At 31.6% G+C, this 20199-nt stretch overlaps 1 protein-coding gene across 1 annotated transcript in view; it reads right to left on the bottom strand.

The window, feature by feature from the left end:
- LOC108907983 (katanin p80 WD40 repeat-containing subunit B1-like) overlaps positions 1 to 20199 on the bottom strand; it is a 34395-nt gene that overhangs the window by 7782 nt on the left and 6414 nt on the right. The window contains exons 3-8 of the mRNA XM_018711875.2: positions 14108 to 14393; positions 7608 to 7667; positions 7181 to 7510; positions 6823 to 7094; positions 6521 to 6762; positions 6369 to 6443 (exon numbers count right to left, since the gene is read on the bottom strand). Coding sequence (XP_018567391.1) covers positions 6369 to 6443; positions 6521 to 6762; positions 6823 to 7094; positions 7181 to 7510; positions 7608 to 7667; positions 14108 to 14393 — 1265 coding nt within the window. The remainder of the gene's footprint in view (positions 1 to 6368; positions 6444 to 6520; positions 6763 to 6822; positions 7095 to 7180; positions 7511 to 7607; positions 7668 to 14107; positions 14394 to 20199) is intronic.

The following is a 20199-nucleotide window of genomic DNA, read 5'->3' as shown; positions in this document are numbered from 1 at the left end:
CCCTTGGTTGATACATCAAAAATTCCACTTCCGCCGCTCCATATTAAACTTGGTCTCATGAAATAGTTTGTAAAAGGGAGAGTAGCGAAAACTAAGAAACAGCTCAGCTACCCAAGCCAAGGTGGAAAAGCATCGTGCCAAGGTCTGAATGGTGCGGGAGTAGGTAAAAATGTCACATCGCGAAGGATCTCTTTGGGGAACTTGGCGCACCCCATCGTATTTAGCCTTCTGTCAGGCATGGGGCACTGCCTGGCGGACACTTATATTTCCTCCAAACTCGTGAGACTTTTATGGTCCAAGAAAATAAAAATAAAGAGGAACCCTAAACTCGAGGTTCTTAAGACACCGAATGGAGAATGCACCAAAACTGGAAGGGAGATATTGGAGTTACTTCTAAATACTAATTTCCAGACTCCAGGTTATTAAACCGCTGAGATGAACATGGCTGGGATCATCAGCAGCGGGTAACGACTAGGTCTCGGCAGAACTGGGAGGTTGTCAAGATGGTGGTGAGTCAGTTCTCAGATTAATTTTTATGTACTTACCCAGATTGAATTCTCGCTACGCCATAACAATTAATTTAATTTAATTTTAATCCCACTAACATTACTTAAATCACCAATATATGTGATGATAACTTATTTTAATAATATCTCTAATAATTGTGACATAAATGTTTGTAGATTGTCAACTTTGTTGAATGCTGCTAAACAGTATTTTGTTGTTACAGAAGTTTAGTTTCGCTTGATAGTCATAATTTGAAATGTTCCTTCTACTTCATGTGATCTCCTGTTGAAATATATTTATCTGCGCTGATACATTTTACTCAATTTAAATATTGTAAAAAATTATCTCTAGGATATAACATTTTATTGATTATTTACTTTTAAATTATTGCCCTGTAAATGGTTTCTGTTGAACAATGTATTAAAAACAGCTTCAAACAGCTTAATTAAATTGTTATGGGCAAGATGGCACGTACGTCGCAGCTCGCAGTTATCAATCTGTTTCAATGAAATTTTCAACAACCGTCACCAGTTAAACCTCATTACCATCCCCTCACAACACGGAACATTATACAGTCTCCAACGTCGAAGTGACAAACTCATCAACACGCTGACAATAAACGCGGAGCGGTGTCGAGTTGCCGACATCAAAACACTCCTCTTCATCTCTGACGTGGAGGACACTCGAAAATTTGAATATGAGTGAGCAGCCGCGTAGTGTATGCAAACACGGGCCGTCGCAGGTATCGGGGCGCTTTTTCTCACAGAAACGAAAAGGGTTGGACGTGTCGAATTGTCGTGCCGGCCGTCGAACGTTCGATTTGGGTCCCGTCCGTTGGGTCGCGTGCCCTTCGCGTCAATGAATAACTAATGCTCTGGCCGTTTGTCGTTGTAAATTTATTTTATAACCGTGTAATTCGGCAAATATCGCTTTTGGGAGCTGGTCGAGACGCGGAACGTTTTCAAATTGCTTCAATGTTACAATACTTCGAACTTAAGTTAATCAACTGTGGAGTTCCACAAGGACCCATTCTTGAACCATTAATTACTATTTACACACTCCTGAATTTTCTAAATTTTTTAGTTGCATTTTTATGCTATATTACCTATCTACTATCTGTCCAATGAAAATGATACCAAATCCAACGTAATATATCTGCATATAATAGACCCCATATTACTTTAAAAATTTATATTTTCGAATCAATAACTAGTGCCAAAAATTTATAGTTATTTTAGATTGAGATTTACATTATACATCACGTGTAAGCACAATTGTTAAAAGAGTTTACAACAATTTAAAGCTTACTTTATGACAATAAGAAGGGTAGTGAGTGAATGTTTACTTCGTTGCCTAAACTATACAGATGTAAAGGATATAAAAAGTCCAACGGCAATAAATCGCATGATCTACACGACCAGGAAATGAATCATGCAGTAATTATTGAATTGTTTCTCGTGCTGTATGACATGTGACACCTTTTTGTTGAAACCACATATAGTCTACATCCATATCTTACAATTTAGGCACAAAAAACTGGATTTGAACTTCGTAAACATGAAGAAGCAAATATTTCGTGAGAATACGTTGTAGAGAGCTTCTAGAAATATCCAGTTTGTGACTTATTGAAGTACGGCCAGAGTGTTTAAGATCACCAATTGATCCAGTCTCCCTGAATTTTCCAATTGATCTCTTCAGAGTTGATGAAGTTAAATCACTAATGCAACCATACGAAAATTGCAAACTGCAGATGCCAAACCTACATTATTTTTTAAATATTGCTTGACAATGAAAACACGAAAGTATTTCTTTAGTGTAGTGCTCCATTTTTAATAACCCTGAACTGGCAGCGGTAATTTTTTTTCGTTGGCAACACTTTACCGCACAAATGTCACAAAATTCAAATATTGCTTGAATTTTGGGACACCCCATACACTTAAATTTAAATAAGGTTTTTTTAACGTACGCCTCGAAGAAAGAAAATGGGATGGAGTAACTCTTGAAAATAAAAAAATAAAATATTTAGATATTTATGAAGTGCTGCAATCAATTACCAATTTGGAGCAAAACCCTCATTATGAACCTTGAAATATAAGTTCAAATTTTCAATGCATTTTTAGGCAATTAATTAATTTTCATGTATTTTCAATTTTGTATGCAATACCTCAATATTTCTATGTATAATTAATATACAAGAATTAATTTTTAAGTTTTTTTCATATAAATTGGCCTTTTTGGGGCAACAAGAACTTTGATTGTGATACTTCATCTTTCCAGGAATTTTAATAATGATCATTGTAATAAAATAAATTAGAAAAATCTGGTCGTCTTAACAATGTTAAAAAATATTTTTTATTTAATATATATAGGGTGTTTGTTAGTAAGTGCGAAATATTTTAGGGGTGGTTGCCGAAGTTATTTTTTTAAAAAAAGTTCATATAAAGGTAGTTCAAAATATGCTTCGCTTCAGATAGTTTAAATTTAAATTTTTTATTTATTTTTATTAATTATTTCAAAAAGTTTTAAAGATATTGACTCGAAATTTGATGGTTGTATTTTATTTAGAAATATTGACAGTAACCTACAAGATAATGTATCAATAGAAATTAAAAATACACAACTTGCAATAAAATATGTTTTATTTTTTTCCTCAAAAACGGTGCATCATACAAAAAAAAAATGAAGAGATACAATTTCATTCAGAATTGATGTCGGATTTCTAAAAAAATATCAAAACGGGAAAGTCAGTGCGTACAATATTTTTAAAAAATGTTGCGGCATTCTCACACGGACGCCACTGGTGCAAGTAGAAATATATGTTTACTTAAATCATGATTTCGAATGAAGCTAAAGTAAAATGGTAATATGTACTTTCTGCAGAAATAAAATATTGACGAAGGGCCTGAATTTAAGTACTAAAATTATTCTCGAGAACTATTAAAAATATATTAATTGTTACTGAATTAAAATTAGTCCACAAAAGTATATTAATAAAGTATATTATTATAAAACAAGAATAAGGCAACAGAAAAATTCATAACAATGAAAATTCTTTTGTTTGAATTCACAAAATAAAATAATTACATAATATAATCCCGAATGGTCATAATATAGATTACTTCAATTATGTATAAGAACAGAGATATGAAAATTTTAACGGAAATAAAATTATTAATATAGAATAGTTTAATAGCGACCTCGTTAAGTTATGCAACACAAATTACATAAAGCTACCTCCGCCCTCTATCCGTCGGTACATAAACTAAAAGTTCGAACGAAAGAGCAACACATACTGCAGAAAACTATGAAATATGTTTGTACCAGAAACACTACGCGTTTCCGACGAAGTGCAACTGCGATCACTTCACAACAAACTCCCTAGAGGGCAATCTAGGACATTTGATGAACTTTGGTCCGCAGAGATACGTTTTTCAAAATGTTTATCGTTTGAATATACAAATTTTTTGGAAATATATGGTAAAATTTCACCTTTTAGTATAGGTTACGAAGTCTTCATTTTCATCAAAACAGAAAATTAAGAAAGAAGCTTAACCACAGAGTGTCAAAATTTACATTACGACATATTTTAGATATTTTTGATAACTTAAGAGATGTCTTCGGTTTGTAATGCATATTTGTGACATTTAATGAATATTGGGTAACTATGAAATAATAAAATGTTGCATTTTTCTGTTAGCTTAAAGCAATTAATTTAAAAATTAAACGTCAAAGGACTGTCAAATGTCAAATAATTGAGTCATCTGTCAAAAATTCTAAAAACTGATGTAATTTTTGTCAATGGTAAGTCAACAGTAACATTTAGTTCACTAGAAAATTGGTTTCCTCCAGTAGCTCTTCCACCATTACATTTTCAAAATCGTACATGTGTTGCGTCATTATGTGTACATCCACTTTTTCAAATATAATTTAAATTAGTACTAATTTTATTACGCTTAGTAAATAATTAAACATTCATATATTTTAAAACTATACTTTCCATGAGCTATAAGGGAGAGCCAACACACACAAGAAAAAATGAAAATATGGATCGTAGGTGAAAAATGTACTTTTAGTGATAAATATGAATCCATAATAACATAAGATTAAAAATTAGACATATTCAAGGAAATTTGCGGAATAAGAATTGTTTGAATTATCTACATGGACGTATCTTTTTTGCTTGAGATGGGTCCAGACTGCAAGCTTTATGGAAGCATCTAAAAAAAATGCTTTTGCAATCAGCGACTTACTGAAAAATTTGAACACATTTTGATTCAATTCTAAAAAAAAAAGGTAGCAACCGACTTACCGATAAGACAAAGATAATGCACGCCCCTGCCCGCTGAGTTATGCCCATGATTATTTAAGGTCTTATTTGAAATATTGTTTCGTTTTAGTAAAGAAGCATACATGTTAGGGTGGCACAAAAAACGAATTTTTTTTCATGTCTCATGTGAAAATATGTTAGTTTATCATGTTTTAAGAGCCTCCTAAAAAAATCAGCTCAAAAAAAATTTTTTTAGAGCTCGCTCAAGATTTTTAAAAATTTCCAAAATCGTCAAAAATTTAATTTTTTTTTAAATTTTTTTCTCGTTCTTTTATCATTTTCTAGGTTGAAAAAAACTCAATTCTGAAAATTTCAAATTGATATTTTAATTTCTAAAGGTCACTCATAATTATTTTAACATTCAAAGTAGTGTACCTATGTTTTCGAGCAACCTCTAAAAATAAATATCAATGAACTAATATTTTTTTTTATTGAATTTGATGAACAAAAGAATAGAAATAAATCACGCGACACTTAAAAAATGTTTCGAGGCAAAATTTGCTACCGCACTGTGAGTATCAAATATCTATAATTTTTAGTTTTTAAAATTTAAGTGTCGTGATTTATTCCTATTCTTTTGTTCATCAAATTCAATAAAAAAAATTATTAGTTCGTTGATATTTATTTTTAGAGGTTGCTCGAAAACATAGGTACACTAAAATAACGAAAAAAAAAATAAAAAAAAAATTCAGTTTTTGACGATTTTGGAAATATTTTAAAATCTTGAGTGACCTTTAAAAAAATTTTTTTTGAACAGATTTTTTGAGAGGTTCTTAAAACATGTTAAACTAACATATTTTCACAAGAAAAAAATATTCGTTTTTTTGGGCCACCCTAATGCTAACGTACTTTCGTTTGAAAATTGTTCTAATCGAACACAAACTCCTTCTAATGAGATCTGTCAGTAATATTCAAGTTAGGAATTAAAAGGAAAGTCATTCCCTCCCTTCCAACTGGTATCTATGTGTCCCATTAGTTGTTTCGGAGCAGCCCAATGTGTTTGGGAAAGAGATTGAAATTTCACAGAGAAATTTTATATAGGCATAACAGTTTTTTAAAATTAAATTGATAAAAAACCATACATTTTCTGAAAATTATACATACTGTTGCCATTTACCCACTAAGTTCTTGTGTAAAGTTAAGAAAGATTTTCTCTGATTCAGTATTATCAACAATCTGTAATTGAAATTAAGACGTTTAAACTAGGTGCTCCATCAGATTTTTAACAACTTGCTAAAATTATTTTATCTTAACGATCGCTCTAAATAGAATAAAAATTCATAATTAATATTTAACGGATCTGTTAGACTAAAATTTCAACATGCATTTAAAATTTAACGGCTAGACATAGAATTACCCCTTAAGGAGGATAATTCTGTGATCAAATACCTACTGAATTTTTTCAGATACTTCAAATTTTCAGGAAACAAACTGAATCCTGACACATATTTTGCTACTTTTCTGTGAAAGAAAATATAGTCAATCAACTCTAAAAAATTTAAAAAACAATATAAATGTAACAGTAAGTACTTACGTTTCATATTTACTTTGAAGAAGGTCTGGCATTCTGGGTAATACTGAAACACAGAGATCCAGCGTCCACAAAGAACTGCAACAAAAAAAAAATTAAATGGATTTCTAATTCGAGAATATTTCGATTATGCTTAAAAGAAAAACTGTGCTTACTATTTATTATTAATTACTCCTAATATATCAACAAGTACAGCCATATCTTCCATCACCAAGGCGGTCTCTATTGCAGACTTCATATCTTTACTCCTATATTGAGCTACGACTAGTTTCAGGCTCCTTTGTCGAGTCGACAGGATGCCCATCATGGGCTCATGGCCTCTCATAATAACACCCAGTACTTCCGCCTCTGACATGTCAGATAACTGCTGCTGGAAACCCATTGTATTGTGGTTTTTCTGCAATAAGAAATGAAATTATAAAACAAAGAATAAAAATCTAAAAAATACAACACTTACAGGTAAAAAGTCGTCTAAGTCTAATCCTACAGGTTTGTCAATGGACACGGGTACAAATTCGTCCTCCTCCGCAGGCCTTTCCTCCGGAGAAATTTTTGAACTGACATAAATATCGACAGGGGCATTACTGACTGGAAGCGATTTTCCCGTGCTTCTTTCAATTGTTCTGGCACTGTTTAAGTTTGGTATCTTAGATACGTTAGGTACGCTTGAGTTTCGACTAGGTCTGGAAAATGAGTTTTTCCTAGATGCACTCCTAGAGGTCACCGATCCTAAAAAAATATATATTATACAGAAGTGAACTTTGTGTACCTCAAACGATACATAAATTGAGACAAATATACGTTTTAATACCCACCATTATTGATATTCGCTTCGGAAACACTATGCTTAATACTGACAGTCTTTGGCGCAGCCTCTGGGACATCCTTACAACTGCTCTGCCTTTGGAGGGCAAATTTTGCCACAGGTTTCGTCTTGTTTATGTTAGGCAGGATGTTCTCTCGATTCTGCTGCTTCACTAACCTACTTACGTATACTTGGTCAAGGTTGGACTTGGATCGGGAATATTTATTAGTACTGATGGCGGGTGGGGGCGAGTTTCTGTAGTTGTTCACTGTGTTGTCTAATGAGAGAGCCTCGAAACTGTCAGAGTTTATGTTGCTTAATATCTGTGGTGTGGCAGGATCTGGAAAGCACCAAATTTTTTTTTTAAGTTGTTTAGCGCTAATTAAAGAGTTCCTAGTATGAAAAAACTATTATATGCAGGAAAAATATGAACTTACCACAATTATCTCTTTCTGGTTCTTGAAATGGTTCGGGTTCTGGCGGAGGCGTCCTTTGCACTAGAAAAGGAAAAGAACAAATAAAAATTTACATAAATATAATGAATAAAAAATTTAGTTGATTTTCAGTTGTCCAAAAAAGGTACAAATATTTAATTTCGCATTATCACATTAAAATACATAGTTTATGAGAGTTTGCGTGTTACAAAAATTTACACATAAGTGATGTCACTATTATTGGATGTTGTTGGTACTTCTAACATGACAACATAATTGACTTCAATGACAGTTGTCAATGAACAGTTTCCGAACTAGTCGCTGGTTTAGAGTACTTAACGTTTTCCTTCTTTTCTTTAAAAGAAATTCTGAAACTGACGTTTAAGTCCGCTGTATAGTATTTATATTTATTGTGTGTATTAATACATATCACACCACTGGAGGATTTCAAGTCACTTGCCTGTAACATCCAGTCGTTGATTTTTATGGGAAATTTGAAATAAGTTATATGCCCTATCTTGGCTGAAATTATTTTGATTTTTTCTATTGCTTTTTTAGTAGTTTAGACAAAATTACCAATGTGAATGTAAAAGTTGATTTACATTTACCAATTTTTGGCTCAATACATTTTTTGTGAAACTGTTACACAAACTATGATCAGTCAATTTATTGGTCAATTTTAAGACTACCAACTTTTACAATAAAAGTTCATACTAATAACAAAAAAACACAAACCGTAATACAGTTATAACATGTCTGATTTATTTTAACTGCAATAATAAACACCAATTTGGAACATATTCTTTAAACACTTAAGCCAAAAAAAATGTTAAAATTGTGGAATGTATAAACTTATAAACTAAAATTGGTACTAGTGAATAAATATTAAAAATCATTAAATATCGCCAAAATTTGCCAAAATTTATTGTAGTTTGTAGGATATTTATCAAAATATTATATACCAAAATAAGTTGGTCAATTTCTTGACAGGTTCAATGAAAATTCCGGTTCTGAGTCTTTCAGTGCAAATGTCATTTCCACATTCGGAATGTTATTTTGACAAAATTTGATGAAACAAAATAAAAAATTCATTAATTTCATTTTATACTATTTATATACCATATATTTATGTATAGTCTTTCCGATGTCAATTGAAAAACCATTATGTACCAGGTTCGGTCCCTGATGCAGCAACTCGGCATTTAAATATTTGAAAAACTTGTTCCCATATTTATTTAACCATATCCATATACAGGTTTGGTCGAACTAAACGTGGAGGTAGTAGAAATGTATATGTCCAGTTGAACAATGCGCGCGCGGGTAAACGAAATAGAAACACAGCTGCACTGGGCCACTGGGCAATAAATCTCAGCTGTTGACAGTACAGTAATGCGGAATTTGGCGTGATTCAAGTAATTTTAATTTATTATAGGCACCTTCTATTGATACTACAATTGCGAAAGGGAGAAATAATATTATTACAACATGGCACTTTGGAGACCTTTTGAAAGGAACAAAACGAAATTTACCATCAACATAATAAAAAAGTATGAGGACATAAATAATTAAAATATGTTGTTGGCCAAATGAACATATACATAAATTTTCAAGACATTATATACAAATTATTATAATTTTATACTTTTAGTAGAAAACTTTTTTAGGGTGCCTATGAAAATCATTAAATTTTATTGCCAGGCGTTTTTTTATATATTCAACTGACTTCGAAAAGACTACCATTTATATAACGATTTGTATAGAACTTTACTTAAAGAAAGGACTTTATTACGAAATACCCTTATGGAAATTTGCCTTTGTCTGTCTTTGCCAAAAATATTTCTAATAAAGAGAAAACAAGACTTATTTTTTATAAAAAAAACTCTGAAAAAGTCTTTATAAGTCTGTTAAACTTTTGACAGATTTATAAAGACTTTCTCAGAGAAAGTTGGTTTTCTGCCAAATTGCGCAAAAAAACAAGATTTAAACAGTTTGACTTATTTTTTATAAAAAAAAAACTGAAAAAGTCTTTATAAGTCTGTTAAACTTTTGACAGACTTATGAAGACTTTCTCAGAGAAAGTTGGTTTTCAATTTCCATAAGGGAAAATAGTTACGTTACATTTTAAAAAGTTGTAAAATTTAAAAGTCGAAAATTATAAGTAAATATTCTTTTAGAAATTCGCTTTGGTTCTTCCAAAGACAGACGGGCAAACAAAGATATTTTTAAAGTCATGTAACCGCCGAGTTTAGGCAACCCAACATTGCAGGACTGGTACTGTCTACTAAAAATCCCTAAATGATTCGTCTACAATGAACAATGAAAAACCGTTACGTCTACACTCCAGATAATGCGATCGCTGATTGGTTGAATAAAATCTCATGAAAAATTGCAAGCCGATGAAACAGAAAGTTGTGTTTTAATGTAATCTTGATCTTATTGTTTTATTTTTTCAAAATTTAATTGCAAACATGAAGGAAACAAAATTACTGTTTTAAACAAAATGAAGGCTTTGTAGTTTAAATGTAAACACTTTGTAGATTTCCCTGAAATGTCTTACGAATCGGATAGACACAATCAAGAGCTGTGTATCAAAATAAAGCATTTACAATTTGACAATTAGGTCGCTATTATTATCAACCTGTTAGAATTTTATTATCATCCGTATCCTTTATTGAGTTTTCTAGTAGTGTCCCGTTACTAGTTGATAAGACCGGAAGTACGTGTCTCGACGTATTTCGTATTAAAAGTAAAAAAGGAAACCATAGATCATTCCTTAGATACAAATACAATGCCACATTAGTTTTAATAATAATATTAAAACACTTTCAATTTATTAAAACACTATTCATGATTTACAGAAGGAACACTATTTGTTTTATTATAAAAACATTAGTTTAATATTAAGTCACGTCTGTATGTTTAATGCAAAAAAACCTCAGTTCTTTAAAACTCAAATATAATATATGTATATCTGCTACCTATAATTAAGAAATTGCTTAGATTAAAAAAACTTTGATTTTATTTTTTAATTTCGTTCACATTAAATGATAATACAAATCATATGATAACTAACTTTTATGGAAAATGGGTAAAACGAAATTTACGTCAATTCAGCCTTGTAAAATAATTTGAGTCGCTTCTGCTTTGTAAATATTAACTACACAGCTAAATATAGCCAGACAACTTTTACCTTGTTATTAATGGTAATACAAGTCAACACTTTTACGCCAAAGAAAAAAACCTGCGATGTGTATCTTCCTTACAAAGTAATAAAATGAAAGTAATTTTTCTTCAGTATCGCGTGAATAAATCTGCCTTAGAACACGACACGGCTGACCCATATTTATGTATGCAAATTTTAACCGCTTTGGGTTTTCAACTGATTACACCAATAAAATTTTAAAAATTATGGTTTGCTGGAAACCACTTATGAGATCATGCTAAAACTAAAGCGCACACTAATTAAATAGTTAATATCCTAACATGTTTATGAAATTCTAGTCTAAAAATTGCAAATGCGTGTGAAAGATACAAATCCGATATTTCCTTCAGTTAGATTAAAATTTTTTTAGACTTATATTACTCAAAAATGCAGTAAGAATATTTTCAGTGCTATTTCTAACTCCATCTGTCTTTCGTACACCAAGACGGATAATTTCATTTAACAGCTAATGCTAATATGTACATCTAAATCAGTTAAAACTGTTAAAAGTGAGGTTAAAAGTTAAAAAAACGATAAACAGAAATAAGTCTTATAACCAAAACTTGTGTCTAGCGGCATCAAAACAGGGGTACGATTTGAAGTAACCAGGTTACTTTTTTTTTAACCTACAGTCACTAAAGGTATAACAGTATGTAATATCTTCATTATTGTCTTTTATTTTAATTTTTCACAATTACAAGTATCGTCGGAAATTAATATAAAATACCGGCTACCGTGAGGAGAACGACTGCAGTAGGTATTTCAAGAAATACAGTAGCAGAAGCAGATTGGGCTCTGGTAAACCAGTGGTAGCAGTGTATAAATAAAACGCTCTCTAATAAAAAACTTAAAATAACAAACATAAAAGGTCAGAGATAGTTGTGAAAGTCAGGGCACAGGCAATGGATAAGAAATGACTGCATTCGATATTGTAACGAAATTAATACCTTTCCTTTAATAGTAGTGTACCCTTTTAATTTCAAAACAAATCAAATGTGCATATACCTACCCATAATAAAAGACTCAGCATCTGTATTTATTGTAAGTTATCACTGAATGTACCGACTTGACATTGACTAACAATAGAAAATAGTAAAATCTATTTGTGCCGCACTATAGACAAGAAAATACTTGAAATAAGTTTAAAACATTTCTCCTATTCAAGGGAAGTTGTATTACTTCTTTTAACGTAATACCTAAGTCGTTAAAAAAGTACTAGGTTTCCATTACTTTGTTTTAAACCGGACATCTTTAACACACAATGCATTCACAGACCATATACTATTAACAATCGATGAGGACAGGAAATCCACACACATTATTAAATGCAATAGTAATATTTCTCCATCTCTACACACACGTATTTAAACGATGATTTTATGTAGAGACGGTAAATAGCTATGATCTTTATTAATAATAAGAAACAATAATAGACGTTTATAAATATTATTTCTTCTCATGCTGAAACAATAAAGAATTATGCTCGCAATTATGTTAATTTTCTTCCTTTATTTACGAAACTTCTATTAAAAAATTTAAATGAGAAGCACGAAATATTTTAGTGTGTGATTATCATGCAAAACTTTTTATTTTTACGTGCAAACAAAAACACGCAATTTAATTTTGTACGAGTATTGCTAATTAAAAATATATGTAGTCCTTCGCTAGAAGCAATAATGTAAATAATAATGAAGGTATTTAGAGGTTATCTTATAAATAATTAAATAATTTTTAATATTCATCAATTATAAAAGTTAACTGTACCCAGTATATTCTCTGCAGATCGCATGTCTATTGCATAAGATGTTTCAGGATTAAATGGACAAACTTAAAATTTTAATGCAGGTGGCTAAATAAGAATAAAATGCTAGGAAATTCGGAAATGCTTCGTTTTACATTCAGAGATATTTGAAAAAAAATTTCACAGTAAAATGTCTCCAAAAATGTTGAACGTACAGAGTAATGGAACTTAGGGTTTTAGATTTACCCTCGGATTTACCAAATTAAAGGTAAAAATCCTCGAATTCGGATGTACATATGTTTACCAGTGGCGGAGATAACGGGAGTCACTGTCACTAAGGGGCTTTTAAATACTTCTTCTAACTCCTAAATACTAAAAAAACTCTTCTGCTTTATTCGAAAAATGGATATTTTCGAGTTATTCCTTTTTTCAACGTACATTATCGTTACAGTCTTTCCGATATCAATTGATGAACCAAGAGGTTGACAGTATGTACCAGGTTCGGTTGCTGACGCAGCAACTCGGCATTGAAATATTTGAAAAACTTGTTCCCATATTTATTTAGCCATACCCATATATAGGTCTAGTCGAACTAAACATGGAGGTGGTAGAAATGTATACGCCCAGTCGAAGAATGCGAGCGCGGGTAAACGAAATATAAATACAGCTGCATTGGGCTACTGGGCAATAAATCTCAGCCATTAACAAGTGGTCGACAAATTGTTCCAGCAGTGCAGTGTAGCAATGCGGAATTTGGTGTGATTCAGGTAATTTTAATTTACAAACATGTGTTTTTATAAATCAGTCACCTTGTAAAATTATCTGCTTCAACAGTCTGCACATTATTTTTGTTTACTTACTGACTCTCCACAATGGATAAGGGCAAGTTTACGAGTGAATGCTCTTCACACTGTTAAATTTAATAAAAAATCCTTTAATTTCTTTGAGAAATATCTTATTATCAGAAGTATTCATCATTATATTCTATATAAACGCATCATTGATAGTATTAACTGGGTTCAACATTTTCTCTTTTAGGTTATTAGGTCGTGCTTTCTTTACTTCCAGCGTCTCCCATATAAAGAATTACATGAGGGTTGAATCAGGACTCCTTGAGGATCATAAAAATGACCCTTTATAAGAGAGATAAAATAATGTCCTTTGTTTAGAATCATTTGTAGGATTTATTCGCCATTTCATATATCTGCAAATAGCAAACAATGCGCAGCCATAGCAAACAGTGCACAGATCACCTACAATGTCATTGATAAAAATTATAAATAAAAGGGGGCTCAGTAGATAGTTCTGCAGAACTTCAGAAGTTTCCAATATTCTATTCAATTCTACATAGTGCTTTCTTTTATATAGATAAAAATAAAAACAAATTAGTAAGCCCGACAATATACTGAATTGATTCAACTTGTTAATGAGTATACCGTGATCTGGTCTAGATGTTGTTATACTTAAAACAATTTTGCAATACACGACAAATCTGTATAAATTCCAGCCGAATCTACAAGTCATGCATTTTTTTATCAATAACGGAATTACAATACTTACACCCACGGCCCCTGAAGATCTCGTGGTAGTCCTTGAGATTCGTGATGTCCGCTGTAGACTCCTCCTCCGGGTCTGTGCCGGAAGTACTCTCCTCGATGGTCTTCACATCCAGCGTGCGGGTCTTCAGGCTAGGCGGTCGGTCGGCCTTGGAAAAACTCTTCCTAATGCTCTGGTGTGGCGTGAAGGGACTAGGTGCGTTGTCTATGGAGGAGGTGCCGAAGGGTTTGCACTTCTTCAGGTCCACCACGTACACTTGGACGTTGGTGAGATGGAAGGAAGCTCCCACCTGAAACAACAATATTTATTTTAATTCACCGCTGGACTTAATCTCTTATTTTGTCAATTTTCTCACAAGATAATCAAGTGGTCATTAAACCATAAAATAGCGTGAAATATTATACAATTTAATAAAATAAAGCGCTTCAGTTTTTAAGAAAATCGGTCATTTTCCGCTGGATACAGACAAAAAACGTTAAGAATGGCATTTCTAAAAAAAAACACGTGGTGTAACCTTTATTAATTAATTATTATTATTATTAACCTTCATAAATTCAGTGAAATAATGTAAATTCCTCGGTAAATGCAATATGTATCTAAAAAATTGTTCTAAGAAAGACTCGAAGAAAGATGTCTAGTTATTCACAACCGAGTGCATAACATACTCGACTTCCATATAACAATATCCACGGCAATACCTAAACAAAATAAAACCTCTTAATATTCCGTGGCAATTAAATTTCATTAACTCTTATTGCAAAATTACCTTATTTACCTCCGTTCCCTATAACACAAAAATATTTTTAACCCCTTTCAAAATAAATCAATGAATAGCTTTCAAGCTAAAACATATTTATTTTAATCTTTTAAAAAATAGCAGAAACTATGCACTCAGCTTTTTTTAACACTAATTTTATCACAAAAAATTATTATTCCTCGCAGTTGACATCAGTCTAAAAGAATTTTANTTTTTGAATTCCTTGTTCAATTTGGAAGAGAAAAGGTATCTCGACTATTTTTCTTATGACGCACCGTTTTCGAGTAAAAAAATTAAAATCGATTTATTGCATGGCGTAATTCGGTTTCAATAATTTGAAAAATAGCAGAAATTAGGTATGCACTCAGCTTTTTTTAACACTAATTTTATCACAAAAAATTATTATTCCTCGCAGTTGACATCAGTCTAAAAGAATTTTATCAGTTTTTAGATTCACTATTTACTATCTAAACAGAAATTAGCAAGTTCGCTGTGCACTCGTTTTTGTTATTGTTTGACAAAATTAATAATAGCTGTCACTTTGAGTGTTTGAGTGTGAAGTAGTTACCTAGAGCATAATTTCTACTATTTTTCAAATTATTGAAACCGAATTACACCATGCAATAAATCGATTTTATTTTTTTTTTACTCGAAAAAGGTGCGTCATAAGAAAAACAGTCAAGATACCTTTTCTCTTCCAAATTGAACAATGAACTCAAAAATAATTTTTATTTTAAGAAAAATCAGTGGTATATCACGTTTTTCTTTAACAATATTTAGATACGTGCCTGTGCGCACGCCACTGGTGAAACTAAAAACATTATTTTTATCGTAAAACATGTATTGTTGTTAACTGTCAAAGCCTGTATAATTTCATTAAAATATTTTGAGCGGTTTCCGCAATATTTATAAAACTGCATTTTTTTAATTAAAACTTTAACACCCTGTACATCGGAAACTAAGTGTTTTCGGAATATAGTATATTAAGGAAATATATCATAAATCACTCGTACTATAGCCTCCTGCAAGGAATGCAACGACTTACCAAACACCCTGTATGTATATAAAATGATTAACATCAAATAAAATAAGATACAAGGTGTTGGGGTTTTTTACACAAAAAGTGTAGGATATATATTACTGAAACTTAAGTTAGCAAATTAACTAATTACAGGCCAAAATTCACTTAATTTGACGGAACTACTGGGATACACTGCCACAAAAATCACTAACATTTTAATACAGGGCATTTTGTAAAATAATTTCTTCAACTTTACTGGAAAAACGGGCTATTTTCGAGTTATTAGGTATCTTTTTTATAATATAAGGCTACTACAGTATTAAACGGTTAGTTTTTCAAAAAGTATTTGAATATTTTTCACTAATGAAATTTTAATTATAACTGAGGGCCGTTTCACAATCAAAAAAATGGACATGTACTGCGGCAGTCGCCCGATTTTTTAAAGAATGCTGGAATTTCTGTGCAACCTTCCAAGAGATTAGGATTCCTTACAATATCTCAGAGACAGCGGATTTTGTTCAGATTTTCCGATTTTTTACAAACCTCTGATGATTTCTAAATATTGTACTAGATTCTTCAGACTTTATTGACCAATTTCTAAATTATATTTATAAAGACAGCAATAATTAATTGAAGTTTCATAAAAGGGATTAACCGAGGGATTAACATCAAAGACCTTTTTAAATAAATGGTACTGACATTTTTTTGTTTTCAAATGCAATTACGAATTAAATGAACTGATCGAATTTCCAAAATGCTTAACGGCGTCGAGGTTATGGCGACTGGTTTATAGAACTGTTGACAAGCTCGATGAATTTTTACGTTTATTTCCATAAGTTGTCAACTCAAACATGTCATATCAAATCGCTTTTGAGATACCTATTTGCATAAACGTAATATTTTTCAAACAATAACAATCTGTAGAGATCCTTCGTTTCGGAAAAAAAACATCAACAAGATACCTCGTAAAAAGTTTCTTATATGCGAGTATTTATCTAATCCTTATCGTGGGATTTCCGAGATTTAAAATTATAGGTAAAAATAACTTTAGTAAAAAACAATCACTTACTGATTCTTGTAGCGAAAGGGGTCACTTTATGAAGCTAAGAAACGATATGGCAAAGTACCTCTAAAGAAAGAATTCCCGCCGCAAATAATATTTTCAGACAATATGATAACAACCAGTGTCTTAAAGACCAAGTCATTTAGATCACATTCATGGTATTCATTAATTTTTTGCTTAAAATGACGTATTTTAACACCACCCTATATAAATGTCTTTTTGCAAATACTTAGATATCAGTTTTTTAAAATACCTATAGCATAATTTAAATCAGTGTTTCATTCGATATTCCAGTACTTTTACGAATAATTATGAATCACGATTATTATTGACGAGCTGACCTATCCTCCTACTGAAAATTCCAATATTTGTTATTTTAATCTAGGAGAAAGGCTACTGTTGCTTTTTACGAGATTTTTTTGCTTATTACTGTCTCTATTGAAACAAAATTAACGCGGCTATTAGCTGCTAGGTTATTAAAATTTTAAATCGTAAAAATTAACGGGCTATTTGTTTCAGATGAATGGACGAAGCATTCAGCAGCTCACTTCTTTCGGCTTTCTTCTCTGGAATGTTTTGGAGAATCCGTAATTTACAAATTACTAATGGATTCCTTGCAGAAATTTTACATTACGCAACGAAAATTTGCTAAAAATATGTGAGCGTTTTATTAGAGTGTAAACACAATGATATTTAAACTGAAATCGTATTTCCTCATTCCCATACCATTCTACAATATTTTAATTGTTCAAACTGTTTCCTCCGTCGTATCATCCTAGGTATTAGATACATCCACATTATATTTACCTAATAGCTGTTTTACATTGACAATTTATTGATCAATTAATTCATGAAGTCGCTTCATGAAGAAATTGGACAAGTGTTATGCACCAAATCTGCTGTCAAATAACTTCATGAATTTATTCATCAAGTTCTTGACGAATTAGAGCATGTTCTAATTTTCGTCAATTTCTTCGTGAAGTTCGGAAGTACCAACCCAACAGATTTCCACCCTCAGATCAGTAATGAGATTATGTTATTGGAATATGTAAATAATTGTGTGGTGTCGTACTAGTTTTGCATTGTTTTTACTGATTTGTTACTTACAAACACTAATATTTATATAATATGTGTCAAAACGGTACCGCTGTTGTATCACTACAATTATGAGTGGAAAGGTGACATTTTTGAAATTTATTTGCTTCTTTGATTCGTTGGTAGAACTGATTCATGCGTCAAAAAACTTGATAAAGTCTGTAGCAATGTAAAACCACACTGTTTACCAATAAATTCGTGAATTAATTCATGAAGAACTTCGTCAATTTATTCATCAATAAATTGTCAATGTAAAACAGCTATAATGGAAATTTCTTTAAATTCTTGTCAATAAAACTAATTTTCGTTTACTCTTCCATTGCTGTTACAATTGGTCTCGGATATAACAGATATTTTTGACTGAATTTTGTTACCGTAGATTTTTGGGGTCGCTGATTAAGAATCTGAAGTCCTAATTAGAAAATTCCTGAATAAATGATGGCGGATTCAATATGGCGGATGTAAAATCCGGAAAAGCATTCAAAATTTGAAGATTATGGCTGAAACTTGTTACTCGGTGGTTTTCAAAGCCGCCAATCACGAATACCTATAAGGTTTTAATTAAAACATTATTAAATCTAAAATGGCGGACCCATCAATGGATTGAAAAGTACCATAGAAATTGGTAGTTTAGTTGCCATCCAAAGACATGAGTAATGAATGTTTAAAAGTTTAACTTTTGAGTACAAATAGACAAATGTTTAAAAATCTGAAATTTACACAGACACGAAATAATGCAATTATCTTTCGATCCTTTTTTGCAGAATTTCGATATCTTGACCTGGACAAAAGATAAACGCGCTCCCGTTTTCGACTTTAATTTTGCAATAGGCCGCCATTTTGAAATTGAGGGTCCGGATTGCGGGTATTTGTTGAGCACCCTAACGGGGGACTAATTTCCTGTAGTTTCATCCAATTTCAGCCAAATTCTTTTTATTTAATGCTGAAAATTTTGCACATTTTTTTTTCACCGCAATGTAAAAAAAATTTGTCGAGCTTTCGCAAAAGCCTATCCTTGTAGCAAATTTCCTCAGGAACAAAATCGATAAGTATACCTCATGTCGATTAGAGCCTTATTTTCGGAGATGTAAACGAAAAACTGAAAAAAGAACAATTATTTTTTTCTTTTGTTATAAATAATATGACGCTCGACCTCTACAAATACACAAATTTAGGCTTTTAATCTGTGTATTTTTTACTTAATTTTAAGCCCATAAAATTCGACGTAGGCCCGATTTTTGAAACAGGCATATGTTTGGTCTAATTCACCCTGATTAAAGGGTGTTTCCATTTGTAATGGAGCAGAATATTTTCATTTTTAATAGAAAGGCAGCAAAAAATTGTGTACACTTCGATGTGCAGCATTGATTTTGGTTTAGGGAAGGCCGAGGGGAAGGCAAATTCTGGTATAATCAAAAAACACATCTTTTTTAAGTATTGGCGCGGTAAAAAATGTTTTTCAGGACAAATTCACGTCAAAACCACAGTAAATTTGCTAAAGTATTAATCTGGTTAAGTAGGTAACTAAAAAATTGTAATATACAAACCTTGAATTGTACTTAGAAAGTGATTTTTCATTGATGTAGGTAGAGACATTAGTGGGTGAGCTTAATTAGCAGTAGCTGTTAATTATAAGAAAAAAGCAAAATATAATTTAAACACATTACATCGCATTACATACCCACACTTTTTTATTATTAAAAACCTGCTTACTTTGATATTTAATATATGTAAAAAGTTGTAACAGATACTTTAATGAACAACGAATGATTTGAATCAAACTCTAAATTTAAGACAAAACAGACAGAAAATAGGTATAGTGTTTACGAAAATAGTTGAAACCGAGGTTGAAACCGTATAAATACTAAAAGTCGGCATCTCTTTATTGTGCAAGTCGGCATCTCTTCATTGTGCCCGGTCGCAATAAAGAGATGCCGACTTTTAGTTTTTATACGGTTTCAACTATCTTCGTAAACATATACCTATATTCAATTAATAGAATGGCAAGTAAAATGGCACGTATATAAATCTTTTTTTTTTCGGAGATTTTGTGGAGCCTAATCGATTTAATTTTACATAAATTTAGATTATGGGTATCATTTACCGTTAAACAGCGGCATAATGAGAGAACATAATCGATGGGGACTCGAAACTTAGTT

Source organism: Anoplophora glabripennis, unplaced genomic scaffold, assembly GCF_000390285.2.
Source record: "Anoplophora glabripennis isolate ALB-LARVAE unplaced genomic scaffold, Agla_2.0 scaffold256, whole genome shotgun sequence".
Classification (NCBI taxonomy): Eukaryota; Metazoa; Arthropoda; class Insecta; order Coleoptera; family Cerambycidae; genus Anoplophora; species Anoplophora glabripennis.
This window is presented reverse-complemented; position numbering and strand designations above follow the sequence as displayed.